This window comes from Lucilia sericata, unplaced genomic scaffold (genome assembly GCF_015586225.1).
Source record: "Lucilia sericata isolate MDLA Ls3-8-SP2 unplaced genomic scaffold, ASM1558622v1 Contig000856F_arrow, whole genome shotgun sequence".
Classification (NCBI taxonomy): Eukaryota; Metazoa; Arthropoda; class Insecta; order Diptera; family Calliphoridae; genus Lucilia; species Lucilia sericata.
The window spans coordinates 106,721-122,394 of record NW_023994847.1 but is presented as its reverse complement, the minus strand read 5'-3'; the positions used below and the strand labels follow the sequence as shown (position 1 = coordinate 122,394).

The window sequence follows — 15,674 nt, the reverse complement described above, 5'->3', positions numbered from 1 at the left end:
TCTAATCTAAAGACTACGCTGTGAACTAGTTTATTGTCTGGTTTATAGGCACTGTCGTCTATGGAATAGCTTATTACCTAATCAATGGACTAGTACACTGACTAATGGACTTCCTTATTGATATATATAATTAGTTTACTGACTTATAAAGTCGGCTTGAAATGCTTCATATAAATTTGCAAAAATATGGATTTGGTACAATCGGATTCAAAAAAGTAAAATTTTAAATGCTGTTTTGTACAATTTGAAAATTCCATTTGCCATCCCTGATCCAAGATATTATTTTATACTCTCTCACTTTCGCTACGATTGAAAATGGACGAGCTCAGTTAATTTTTCTTTAACTAGCCCGATACTAGAACCCAAAAAATTGAGGGCCTTGAAGGTCATAATTATCTTAAATATAAAAGTATATCCACAAAAACCGACACAACTAAGTTTTATAAGCATAAATGACTCCGACTCTTCAAAATATCCAGTTTAATTTGACCCTAATTCCCATACAAACTCCCCTTCAGATAACGACTTGACGGTCCATAATTATCTAATAATCACGAAAATATTACAAATCTCTGCAAAAAATAAAAAATAAATATACAGGATGTAATTATAAAGCAAAGTATATATTCATAAAAATATGTATATAAAATGCTTTGGAAAAAAGAGTTAATACTTTAACAGACTGTCAAGAGTTACAAAACGTAGTTCAACGATTTGTCCCTATTTGCGTCAATTAAGAATTTGTAAATAAATTCAAGTGATTTTTGAATAAATTAATTGTCAAGGTCTTTAATATAAACTAGTAACAATACTAGTAAAAGTAAAATCTTAATTGATGATTTCACGAAAAAAGTAAATGATAAGAATTTAGAGAATATTTTCAAATCTTTTTCTTATCAGTACGAACGAGAAAGTATGAATTAATACATACAATCCACTCAATACTTAATTCTAAAACTCACAAAATAATTCGCAGTACATTTAAAACACCTACCATTTGTTGTATTTTGCCATTTCTGTTCTTCAACCATTTTTAACTTAAAATTCTGCAATAATTGTAAAAGTTTTTGAATTTTATTATATTTAGTTATAATGTAATTTTGTCGTTTAACACAATATTTCATTAAAAGTACTTGCATGAATAGTAAATTTTTAAATTGTTGCAATTTTAAACATTTGATTTTATTAAGCAAATGTGAATTATTTAAATATTCTATTGATTGTTTATAATTGATATTTTTCATATTTTCTTTGTAACTTGTGCCCGTAAATATTTAATGACATTTAATGAAAAATAATTTTGCAAACATTGTTATTTTATTGCACACATAGAAAAGTGATTACTTTTATATGCAAACTATGCAGATTAATTTAAAAATCAATAATTGAAAAAAAAAAAAATTTAAAAAATTAAATATCGAAAATATTAAACAAATTTTTAATTAAAACTGACAAAAGTTGAAAATTCAAATTGAAATATACCGAATAAATTTGAAATCAATAATAGCTTTGTTCCATGATATTATGGCTTTGTTCTAGATTCGTAAATTTTACAGCAAATTGTGTTCGTACTGGATATTATTTCGAAAATTTACAATAGTTTTGGTAACGCTAAATTTTATACCATGTTTACGCATTTTTTGTGAATTACTAGAGAGAATTACTGCGTTCACATGAATTACTGCGTTCACATCAATTTGGTTTGATAGTTTGCTGCCTTTTTCGAATAACTCAATATCTAGTGATCGTAATAATAATTTTTAGTGTCCGACCGAACGTTCGGGTACGGGTTCGGATTTCGGTAAAAAGTGAGGTTCGGTCAATGTTGGGTGTTCGGCGAAATTTTGACCTTTTTATAAAATGTTTTTTTTTATCATATTTTTATATCATCAAAAAGTTTTAAAAAGGCCTTTTAAACCGTTCGTTTTTTCGGCTGATTTGAAAAACTGTTAACCAGAAAGTGATTAAGCTAAGAAAAGCTAAGCAAAGAAAAGTGAAACATTTAATTTGAATTATCTAGTTTCGATTATAAATCTTTGATTTCATTTGTAACATCGAAATTTTCTAGGTCCTTATTCTCAAACGATCTAGACATGTCTGTCAGTCAGTCAGTCAGTCTGTCAGTCTCTTGAAAGAACAATAGGACCTAAACTATTGTTGCAGTTTGATTGGTATTCAAAATGGACAAAATTGGTTTACATTTGGACATGGCCTCCATATAATGTTCGCTTTAGAAAATTACTAACGTTCATAACAGGCTTAAAAATAATAGTTAGTATTTTTATGAAATTATGCTTAAATTTCTTTATGAACCAAAATTTCGTATAAATCGGCAAATTGAAATTTGGGAATTGTGTTAAGTATTGTATATATATTTTTTATTTTTTTAAAAACTAATTTTACTGATTCGATTAAATTCATGTTGATTTCGATACATATTTAAAACGAAATTTTGATCACATTGGATCATAATATCATGTATAACAATATTATGATAAATACAAAAATATCATGATGAAATATTTTGACGGTAATTAATCATATGATATTTTAAAATTGTTACAATAAGGATAATATGTTTAGCCTACAATCATAATTTTAATCATAATATGTTGCTCTTAAAACATGGTTACCACAACCATGTTTTTTCTCTGCGTGCTCTTACAGATAATTATAACATTGTCAATAAATCGTTTAAAAACCAAAAATAAAAAAGTATTATTTTTCATTTAAAAAAAGTTCGTGTTCACTGAACTTTGAAAACCGAACAAAGTTCGGGTTCGGTCGAACTTTCAAATTTACCGTTCGGGTTCGGTGTTCGGTACCGAACGAAATTTTGAGTTCGATCGGACTCTAATAATTTTAATAGACAGAATATTTTTCCGATAAACGATTTGAGATAATAAGGCTGAGGCCATCAAATTCTGGTTAAACTTGTTAAACCTCTAAATCCTGATCAAATAACAGACGTACTTTTTAATTTGTAATTAGTTTAAAAATTAAAAAAAAAACCCACACATTTAAAATTTTTTCTATTTAATCAATTATGTATTTATTATATTCATTTGTAAATTGTATAATAAGGTGTCCTGGGTGTTTGCAGATTATAAGAACCACGACTGCCAGATGCCTTATTGGCATGATGAAATCTTGCCAAAACATTGCCAAATGTAAAAATAACTATTAGTAGAAACAAAATTATGTTTAAATTCATGTCAAAGATTTTAGAAATACTAATATTTAGAAACAAGATGTAAGCGTTATTTAAATCAAAGTTTAATACTAAAATGTAGAATTTAGTTTTTTAATGATTTGCTTATCTGTTAAGGGGGATTAACCTAGAAAGGGGAGTTTTTACTGAATTTTGACTTTTGATGGAAATATGTAATAGCTTTATATTTAATGGGAATCACATTTATCAACGAAATCAATAATATAAAACGTCCGTCCATTTGTCGTCAAAAAACTGCACGCATAACTCTTAGAAACTGACAGGAAGATATCTCGAAAATTAAAGAAGATATGTCAGATGTTAAGACTTTAAAGCTGACAGAATGGACTTTCAGATGCCATACAACATTTAATAAATAAATTTGTCTTGGCGGTGCTATAACGTTTCAAAAAGGGACAAACATTGAGCTTTTTGGTTCGAACTTCAGGTCAGGATATCTCGAATTACAGATGTAATAAATTCTGAGATTTCAGATTTGAATTAGAAAAGGCTTAAAAATTTATCGGCCTGTGTAATCAAGTATATATAATCAAATTTTAAAGGATATATTTGAAAATATAGAGAGTCGTTTAATAGCGCCAGAACTTATTTATATTCTGAATATATTGCTAAATATTTTGCCATAATAATGAATATAGTCCTTCGATATATTTTCCGATCTACTCTATATGAACTATATGAAAATATAGAAATATATAACCAAACTATATTTCCACGAGAAGGTCAACCAAGACTGAACCAATATGCACCTTTGAAGAAAATTTAATGAAATTTGATTCATTAATTTGATTTGATTATTCTGTTACACTATATTGAAAATACTTAAAACCGGTCTATTATTTCACTTTGGTCTCATACGTTCGGATCCCTAAATAACACTTTAGAGCTCATTTATAATTATTATGACCATTAACCGCCCTGCAGATTTTTGTAATCATTGGACCTCATTTGACCCTAGCCCCCATAAAAGGTAATTTTTCAATCGAAAACTTGTTCTTCATTTTAAACTTTTATAGTCCTTTTTAAGGATGAAACGATCAGAAAAAACTGAAAAAGTAACATACATAACTACCCTGCAAAAGAATTACATTTATCATCACTACAAAAGTAGGACTAAAAGTATTTACATATTTAGCTTCTGTGGAAGTTATGTTTAATGACTTCCAAGGAAATTTTATAAAGATGACATTAATCCAATGACAAGCCTGTGTTAAAATTATAGCATCTGCAGGTACCTTTTAGTACTTCCATGAAATAAATTCTACTTCTTTTTCGCTTCTTTGGAAGTTAGTTTTTTGCTTGATATGTATATCAAGTATTCGGTTTCCTATGTACATGGTCTTGCTACAATGTACAAAAATATTTCCATTTTGTTGTATGGTGTTTACCTTTATTAAATATTAAACGATTTTTTTAATTTTCCAGACTGTTACACTGAACGTGATATTATTTACAAAAAAATTATCAAGTGCAATAATTACCCCGTTAAATTCAATTACTTTAATTATGACATAATTATTTAATTTTTGTATTCCTTTTATTTTTGCGTCACCATATTATTTCAGTTGTAATTTTTGTTTAATATTTAATAAGCTAGAAAAGCAAAAAAAAAAGAAATGTTAGATGATGACATTCTGACATTTCCTCCAACATGAACTTGATAAATGAGAAAAAACTAAATGCTGAAACGTTATATAGACAAAACCATTATAAAAGGAAACAAATAAAACAAAATACTATATTAAGGATGTTCATTAGAATGAATTAAAACACATTTATTTTCAAGTAAAATATTTTTATTTCAAATTTAGTTTTAACAAAAACTTTTAATTAAAAACTTTGGCCACTGTGTGATTTTTTAATTCGTCTAAAATCTGGGTGGTGGAGGATTTGGATTATATGGTCCAGTACTGCTAGGAAATTTATCCTTTTTAATCCAACTCGCCATTACTTGACGATCCCCCACGATAAGGATCACCAGCAACAATAATAGAGATCCAAATTTAAAATCCATACTTAAAGAGCTTGATTAGTAGTTTGAAATTATACTGATTTGCATAAAGTCTCTGTAGAGGTATTTATACAAAGATTTCTTTGTATTCTGAAATGTGAATTACTTTTTCTTAAACACTGATAAAACAAAACAGTAGGGGATTTTTAATATGTGTTTGAAATATGTGGCAATTTTTGATAAGGGGAAATACAAAATGTTAGTATATTTCCTGTAAAAACAGATTCGGCAAAGCTTAAAACTTATTTAAGATCAGATAGAACAATTGCGAAATTTTTATTTAATTTGTAATAGATTTTAATTTTAAATTAAAAAAAAATACTCTAAACTATATTGTAAAAATATTATATTGTGAATATCCCTTTTGTTTTACATATTTTTATATTGTAAATATTTGTACATATCCATAAACAGTCTCTATTTCTTAGAGCATACTCACACACATATTTATGTCCACAAATACTTTAACATGCGACTACATAAGGCAGTAGAATAACTATTCAAATAAATGAAAATGCCATCCAAATATAAAATATTACTTTTTCAACTCCTGGCCTATCCTAACACACGCCCACCAAACTCTTCCTACAGCCTTGGACATAAAATCTTAAATAAATATTTTACTTGTTTTCAAATATCGCACATATATTTTACCCAACAGTCTTGAATGACTGTCCCAAGCAATAAAAAAATTAAAATTTTAAATTACCCATGAAATACGAGTCAAATTCAATATGAAAAGTACTTAAATATAACACAGACTACTTGGAAAACTGCTGGGTTTAGTGAATATATCCACTAATGATGAATGTGACATGTTATTCTACTCATGCATGTACTTGACAGGAACGAACAAAGAAAAAAAAACAATATATTTAATAACCATTACTTTAAGTAATTATGATAGTAATTAATTAATATGACAGAAAGAATAAAATATGTGTATAGGCCAAAATGTAAGATGTTATCTTTAAAGAATAAAATATTTTATCGAAATATCTACAAACACTTAATAAGTGAATTTTAAGGACCTTTTATCACATACAAGAATAATACATTAATTTCTAATTAGAAACCCAACTGGAAATATTCTAAATCGTAAGATGTCCGTAATGTGATTAGTGTTTTTTTCGGATTTAGTTGAAAAATGTCATTTTGCGAAATATTATGAATTACTTAATAAGATATTTGATTGATTCGTTAGGTATATGGATGTTGCCATAAGAGGGATAAATTGACCTTTGAATATCAATAGCAAAAATTGTGTCCAGAACTATCAAGTATAAAGAGTGTTCAGGCTCGTGACGATTCATCGGGAACGGAAGTAGACGACGACTGTCTCGACATATACAGTGACCTCACTCCGCTCGCTACGCCTGTGGTTGTTCAAATTACTGTGAATGACGCTTAGGAATATTTACAGGTGTCATTCTGACTTTCTGTCAATCAAGTTTGTGAAAAACCCCAGCAGCATAAGTTCTCGGACGGCAACAACATTCCTTATGTTTTGAGAACGTTTGAGAAACTTCTCGATTTTTATTATACTCACGCAGTAAACAAGTAAGTGCATCCTGAATTTTATCATAATGTTATTTATCCGTCTTAATAAATAACAAACTTCTTCATATAATGGTTGAAATTTGTTTAAATAGTTAATTTTTTATTGGTTTAAATGCCAACTTTTTACTAATTTCCTGATTGTCTGAAATTGTAAATCTCCGTTTTATATATGTACATAACATTTGTTTAACAATCTTAGGTCTGTTTTCATATGCACAAACGTGAAATAATGTTTAGAATTATCTATCCAAAATTTTTAAAAATCAAAGAAAACATACAATTTTGTACCAAAAATTAGATTTTTTTGAAACCGGTTAACCGAGACTTAAAAACCGGATAACCCGGTTAACCAAAACCCAATGTTTAAAAAAAACGGTTTGCGAAAAACCGAAATATGCAATAAAAACCGGGTTTTCGGTTAACCGGTTTATAAACACTAAATGTGATAGGTTGACTTTATTTTCAAGTTCACATAAATTCATAAATTTTTAACAATCGCTTTTTTCATGATAGCGATACTTTTTATAGATTAATTCAATAATTGATTTTCTATAATTTGTGGATCAGTTTTATATAGAAAACTTATTTAATGATATGTTTGCTATAGAAAACATACCTAACGTATGTTGAAGAAAACCTATTTAACCAACACTTTTCTATAAAAATCCTATTCAATGATTACTTTTCAATACAAAACTTACTCTATATAGAAAACTTACTTAACGAACAAATTTCAATAGAACATTTACTCAACGATCGGTTTTCTATAGAAAACATACTCAACGATCAAATTTCTATAGAAAACTTACTCAACGATCAGTTTTTTATAGAAAACTTACTTAACGATCAGTTTTCTATAGAAAACATACCCAGCAAAAATAAAACGAAATATGTCCAAAAGAATAACATTTATCAACACTTCAAAAGCAGTTCAAAGTGATTTTTTCTACATTCTGTGGAAGTGATGTTTAATGACTTCTGAATAAGCGAAAATAATTATATTTTTTAATGCTGAAGATATGTATGTATATGGGTAATTTCGTGTCAAGTGAAATCGATTTTGATGAAATTTGCATCAAGGTTAGTACTATTGTATAGTAGGCTAGGAACAAATTTTCAGCTCTATCGCTCAAGAACTGCCTAACTTAGAGGGGGTCAAAGTTGGACATTTTGGTCATACAGGGTTTTATTCAAATGAGTGTAACTGTTCACCTATTGGTCCTAGCGAAAATTGTCCAAAGGGGTTCAGATAACTATTTCTTCATTTTTTTTCAAAATAGGCCTTTTTTGCTCTAAAATTTCACTTGCAAATAGGTAACTTCCAAAAACGAAAATAAAAATTACTTCTTGAGAATGACTTCAGAAAAGCTTGTGGTAAAATCATATTTTCTGCAGGTATTTTCCATTACCTTCGTAGAGAAAATTCTACTTCTTTTTAGCTTCTTTGGAAGTTTTTTTTTGGAATATTCTTTGATCACTTTTCTGTTGAAAACTTATTTAAAATTCTATCTTAAATAGGTAATATGTTCAAAGACTTCTATTGAAATCTTAATCAAAGATAAGTTTTCTCTGCAATACTTGATGAACGATTATTTTTTATAGAAAGCTTATTAAAAAATTAACTTTTCTATATAAAACTTATTATACAAAAATCGGTATGCCAAATCTTTGGTAACTGGTAAAAAAAAACTTTTTTATGAAAAGCAAAATCGTATTTATAATCAGAAAATATTTTGAATCCATTATGTATGTATATTCAATATAGTAAATTATTGTATTACAAAGTTGTGGTATATTTGCATATTATGTGAAGAACTTTTCTTTTTAACATTCAAGTGACCTAAAGAGATTTATTGCAAACAATTTTTTTAATATTCTCCTATCAATAGTATTTTTAAGAGAAATGTAAATAAATGAAAGAAAGTTAAGTAATTGATGCTTTATAGCTAAACTTTGAATAACCCAAACCAGAAAATCTTAAAAAATATCACAAAAAAAAAAAACATACGTACGTCTAAATGGGATCAGAAGTTAATTTAATATTATAAAATTAAAAGGAAATACCTTTATTAATGCATATTTTCCCTTTCATATACGAATCTTTGGACTGTTCAGACTCTGATTTTAAATAAGGTTTGACATTAGTTATACTTTAATTTAAGTTTAAATGCATTTCTTGTTCCACCACATTCATTTCGTATTTATTGAATATGCACGCAATATACTATGTATGTAAATAAAAATTTAAATTGTATAAATTATTTGTTAAAATATTACAAAGAAAAATTAATTTAAAGTTCTGATGCATGCGTTTTTATTTTGAAATTATATTTTTATTGCAAGTTACAGTTGAATGTGGTTAATTACTGCTATTAAAAGTAATAACCGCAAAATATATCTACATACAATATCGTTACCTGAAACGCAAACGGCCCTAACTAACCAAAAATTCAAAATCGATTTTATAGTTGATTCTAATCTATTGCATCAAAACAAATGTCCACACAAAAAATTGTAATCCTCCGACCAAGAATTAGCGATTTTAATGACAAAAACAAAAGGCCCTATCTACAAAAACATTTAAATATTAAAGGTAAAAAGTCCAATTTATACATTTTTATATACGCCATTGTCAACTATCATTACAAATGATAGGTTTCACTATTAAACAATTTGTTTATTTACTACAAATAAATCGCGCTGATAGAAACAAACTGTTCAATTTGAATAGTTTTTTGCTTCTCCTGTAAAATTTTAAAAATGTTAGATAGGGCCGTTTGCGTTTTAGGTGACGATATGTAGTATATAGAAATATTATGTATAAAAGTATTGTAAAGTATAAATAAATTAATACACGCATAGTATAATTTGTATATGCTATGAAAAGTTTTATACAAAAAACATAAAATCACTCAAAAAGGGATTAGTTTATGTAGTCAATTCATTGTATGTACTCAAGTAATTATGTAATATTAAATTTTCACATAGCGCTTTACATTCCAATTGCTAGAATATCCTCTATCTATCCAAATGAAGCAAGTAATGATCATCTTACAAATGTAAATGGAATTCTTCATACACACATAATATTAGAATTAACATCATTTGACAGAAATGTCCCTTAAAATACCTTATTTCAAGATAAAAATCGTTCCAATTAAAGTGAAATATCAGAAATAGCCCACACCGACTTATTTAAATCATAAGTTTGAACTATGGCGTAATCACAACCCTGCAGGAAATGGAACTAGTACCAAACTAGTATTTTACTAGTACCAAAATCACCAGTACTATTTCTCAACAGTAAACTTTCCTATACCATCATAATGCTCAAATTAACATTGAGTGTGTTTGAAAAATTACTAGTACCATTAGTTCTAGACTTATACTAGTACACTTGGACCCAATTGGGTTATTAAGAACCAGTTCTAATATTCATAAAAATTCGCCATAATTGGTGGTTTTGCTCTTTTGAAATCCTCCTGCACAATTCCAAGTGAAAATTACTACACAACTAGTTTTTTATAAGGTTTTATTTCTAAAAAGATACAAAAAAATTACAATAAAAAATGTTGTAAATACATTTGCCTAACAATTCAATATGAAAGTTTGAAGAAATTCTGGTTCTATCTGTATCACCATCATTGATTTCATTATGTCCAAAAATTCCTTTCAGGTATATATTTCCAATTGGTTATAAAAACATTTGCCGTACGATAAAATAAATATTAAACTTATTGAAGTTTTTAAATTTAATAGACGTACTTACATAGGGATTTGCTGCAACTGGACCTAAATTTGCATGCACTATTTATCCTCTCATTTGAAGGGATATGTATGAAAATATCGTTTTTTATGCAAAATGTTTCAAAATTATATTTTAATAATTTAAAAAATTTATTTTTACCAACACATGTCAAACAAAAATCAGTCTACAAGTGGCGCCATTCAACTACTTCTAGTACTAGTATTTTTCCATATAAACTCTAACCCAATTTGTACTAGTGTCTGTTGTTCTAGTATTAGTACTAGTGGCATTAAGACAATTATCGCTTCATTTTCTGCAGGGAATAACAGTTGTCGTTGAATTTGTGCACAAAATTTCACTTTCACAAGGTTATTTTATTCGACCTCACGAACATTTCTGCATCATATATTCTGATTTATTGGTAAATATAATAAGTGAACTTCTAATGAAATTAGATCGGGTTGAATTTAAGCCACCGTAATGTTACTTAATAATGATTAAGATTTTCCGTATCAATCATGAAATTTGTTACTCAATAATAATAATAACCATAGATGAAAAAGCTTTTGTAATAGTTTTCACTAATCCCAGTATTATTTGGTGTGGTGATTCCGAAAATTATATTTGTATCACGCACCAATTTTCCACATTTTGATATTTTAGGTCTCGTAACTGTATACTTGTGTCCTAAATATTAAATTCTGTAATATGTAAACTTGATTGACGGTTTTCCATTAACAAAAACCCTACTTGTTCATGAATCCAAAGCTTTAAATACAAAAAATTAAAGAAAAAAAACCTGCACAATTTGCATAATACATTTGAATTGGAAAAAATGTTTAGTAATCTAAACCATTGAATAGCAATTCATCAGCTATTGATTACAATAATGTATATTAAAGGATAATGGTAAACGGAAATTCAAAATTTTATGAAAAGCAAATATTTTTGTTTATTAAATATAGCAAAAGGAAACGGATGTTATCGATAAAGGTAATAAAACCACAATCTGTGGTTTAAATTATATATAGTTGGTTCGTAAAAAGAGGTATGTTTGTTTATTATATTGATGGAAAAGTGTGTAGTAGTATAAAAGAAAAACACAAAACTAAAAATAATAATAAAAAAATAAAAACCACTATAAAGAGGTAAAACATCGTCTTAAAAATACTCTACACCGGATTTATATCGATCTAATTTGGAAACCTTAAAACGGCTCGTTTGAAGATTTTTTAAATGAACCAATAAAACAATAAAAAATGTATCAGAATTGGGTTTCTTTAAATATTTCAATTAAATTTTAGTGCCCGTAGGATATGTTTTAGAAACTAAAAAATCTACATAAGTTTGGTGTAGAGTATTGCTTAAAATACATAAGAGTAAACTTTTAAATAAAATCCTCGCAATACAAACACACACACACACAAACCGCAAACTTAAGTGTTAAGAAAATAAAATAAAATTTCAACAAATTGGAAAAACATGTAAATTTTTGAGAGCAAGAAAATAACAAAAAATATAAGAAATAAAACAAAAATAATAGGAAGTAAAAAAAAATTGCATGATTTTGTTGTAACTTACCACCCGATTGACGTAAACCAGCGCTATTTGGTGGTGTTATACTTGTACTCATGGCATTTGTTGATGCTGATTGTTGTTGCTGCTGTGTCGAAATGCCCATATTTAATGAAGCTGAACTTTGACCCAATTGACCAACGACACTACCACCACCACCACCAACGCCACCAGCTGACGATGGCACACTACTTGATTGTTGATACTGTGGACTTTGTTGTTGCATTAAACTAGCCGTCGATGATGGTGTCGGTGAGTCGTTACCCGTTGACGACGAAACATGACCATGATAACTAGCAATACGTACAGGTGTACTTGTACTACTGCCAGTCACAGTTAGATTACTATGCGAACCAGATTTCATTGAAATTGAGCTGCCACCAGCACCACCACCTGCTGTTGTTCCACTGCTGCTGTTTACAGAACTCTGAGCCATTGAAAAATTGATGAGGAGGAGTTTTTTTCTACTTTTGTGTTGTCGTTAAGATTGACTTTGTAAATATTTGAAATTTATTTACCGAAGAATTGATTGTACGTTATATATTTCAATTTAGTATGCACTTATTTGGAAATATATATCATTTGTCCTTTTCTATATGATTTTTATAATGTTTTATTTAATTTAACTGAACAAGAAGAAACAATATTTATTCAAAATCATACTAACTAACTTCAAATTAGGGGTGAGTGGTATATTAAATATATTATATAATTGTATTGTTTCAGATGATTTTTAAAAATGTTGCAGAAGATTTCAATATTTATTTATAATAAAATAATAATATAAACTGATGAAACTTCATATTATATTCTAAATTAACTTTGGAACTGTTTTGTCAAAACTTATACATATTTCTTGAAAACTATCTTAACTTATTTTACCAAAATGTATAGAAAACTTTTAGATAATAAAATTTGTGGAGGATGTAAAGTTTAAGGACAAACACATAATAAAACTGATCGGTCCTTAATCGGTTACATATATAATCGATTTAATTTAAAGCAATTTCTTATCGACCCATAATCGGTTACATTGTATGACAGCAAAAAATGACTCAACACCATGACCAAGATTAAATCACTATTTAGAATTTTAAATGTGGATTGTTAATTTTTACCGGATATAAAAATGTTTATCCCAAATTTCTTTAATCCGATTTTTTACACTTCTTAAAAATTATGCACACTAGGGATAGGTACATATGTATGTATACTTTTTAGAAAGTAAAAGAGACTTTGAACAATTTTCTAAAAAATAAAATCGGATTAAAGAAATTTCAGATACAAATTTTTAAAACCGACAACAATTAAAGTCCCGTTATTTGAATTATATTAAAAATTTTTAAATACTCGACATTGCTCACACCATGTTATCAATATCGAGAATAAATTCAACACAATCTTTTTGTAGATGTATTGTCGGGATAGACTTTATAATTTGTTTTAATTCATACTACTTGTTATCAACATACTTTATTACTTTTCCTTTCAGTGTACTATGTACAATAGGGTAATAACCAAATTTTGATGCTATTAAACCACATTGTATGTATTTACTAAAATACTTTTTCCAGCCGTTTATGAACAAAAATCTTCCTCATAAATGTTTATTTTATTTTTCTATTGAAATAGCGAACATTTTCCATAGCTATGTTTGTGTTAACGAAGTTTGAGAAAATTCTATTAAAAATCTAGATTTTAAACTTCAACGCGAAAAAAGAAATAATCTTCCTTTATTTTTAGTCGCTAATTAGGATATTATAGCAGAGCCAATTTAATGTTTGCAAACATATTCAAAAAGTTATGGCCCTAATGTACAAGTACTATATGTATTTAAGAACAAATTATAATTTCTTTATTACCCGCAATGTTTACTATATGGTTTCAAAGGGTATGTTGTTGCTGTTGGTTGAATTTTATGAGATAACGGAGCATTAAATGTGAATTAATTGTGTGCGTAAACTCGTGTACATTACAAAAATGGGTTAGAGGTCATCAATGGCTTAAGATTAAGAGAGGAAGCCTTATTTTCTTATTATTTTGATAATATTTCTAACAAAAAAAGAAACATAGTTCATCAATATGTAGTCGTCTTGTTGAGAAAATCAATAACTTTAAAATGTTGGATTCTCCCAAAAATATGTACTGACTGATTCACAAGTATTATTTATTAAAGTATAGTACATATGTATGTATATCCATATATACATATGATGTGTTTTGTTACCCCGTATGTATGTATGTATTGTAGTTAGTTATGTATGACTTTGTTTTTTTAGTTTTTTGCTAAAATATTGATTTTTTTTGTAATATTATTTATATTTTCACTTTTTTTTTGTTATTTTTTTAAGAACCAGCTTATTTGTTTTAATTTAATTTATTTTGTTAATAATTCGTTATCTCTTTTTCTAATAATTTATGAGTTTCAAAGTATTGAATCACAGCTTTCAAATTTTATTCCATAAATTTGCAGTGTTTTTTTTTTTTTTTTTTTTTGGTTTTTATTTTATATACTACTTCGTCATCAAAATAAAATATTAAGCAAAAAACTTTTTATTTAACAAACCACCACCACTTGACAATTTTTATTTTCTTTGCTTAATTTCAATTCCAGCGTTTTTTCATTGAGTTTAATGCAAACGTAACACGTAACCACGAACAACTAACTCAAGTAATTCCGTAAAATGTATTTTCTCCCCATGAAAACTGAATGTTTATTTGCTCCAAACTAGTTTTTCATTTCTACTGTGTTTCTGTGTCTGTTTCGTTGAGATTTTTAGATGTTTTTCTATATATTTTCTGTAGTCGTGCGTGCGCATGTTTTATTTACCACAGATGAGTACAACTAAACAGTTGTTTTGTTTTTTTTTTTAAGTAAGAAGGAATTATGATGCTATGAGCTCATCATCCACATCATCATAGCATAAGCAAGCCCACAAAACCAGCTAGTCAACAAGCAAATAGTGTTTGTCATCAAACTTAAGCTTTTCTTGTAGGGTTTACTGTTTTATATTTCTTATCCACAAAATGTACAATAGCAACTCTTGGACGACTAAACGAAGGAATTAATTAAAAACTCAATGAACCAACCAAGCAACCGGCTTTTATGCTGGTATCTAGCCAACTGCTTTTCTGTCATTTCCAATCCAAAACCATACTAATGTACTTTCACTGTACTTACATTCTATTGCTGTTTTGCTTGTTTTTTAGATTTTTTAACTGAAATGTGGGAGGGAGGGGTCTTTAAATTGGGGTCCAAAGTTTTTATTATTTTGTTTTTCTTATGGTTTCTTTTGGAGGGATAAAATGTATTTATTGTTGTTTTTTATCTTCGTTTGTTTTGTGTATGTCACAGCTGTTTTTGATTTCTGTTATCTGCCGTTTAAGTGTGTTACCATATTATTTTTCTTCACTTACAACAGAGATGGATTGTCGTCACGAAAAGAAAATGAATTTAAATTTTCACAAAATAAAAAATTAGGGATGGAAGAAAGAAATTAGTAAGTAAGAAAGAATAAAAATCGAAATGTATTATTGTATTGTTTAAT

At 27.8% G+C, this 15,674-nt stretch overlaps 1 protein-coding gene across 9 annotated transcripts in view; it reads right to left on the bottom strand.

The window, feature by feature from the left end:
• The window catches only part of LOC119608607 (oxysterol-binding protein-related protein 8), a 48,773-nt gene extending 33,358 nt beyond the window's left edge, over nucleotides 1-15,415 (bottom strand). Inside the window, exons 1-2 of one of the 9 annotated variants that reach the window (XM_037963075.1) lie at nucleotides 15,308-15,415; nucleotides 12,133-12,752 (exon numbers count right to left, since the gene is read on the bottom strand). In XM_037963075.1, the coding sequence (XP_037819003.1) occupies nucleotides 12,133-12,562 (430 nt within the window). In that variant the 5' untranslated portion in view covers nucleotides 12,563-12,752; nucleotides 15,308-15,415. The other 8 variants (XM_037963077.1, XM_037963073.1, XM_037963079.1 and 5 more) reach the window with 8 other exon arrangements.
• Nucleotides 15,416-15,674: the final 259 nt, after the last annotated feature.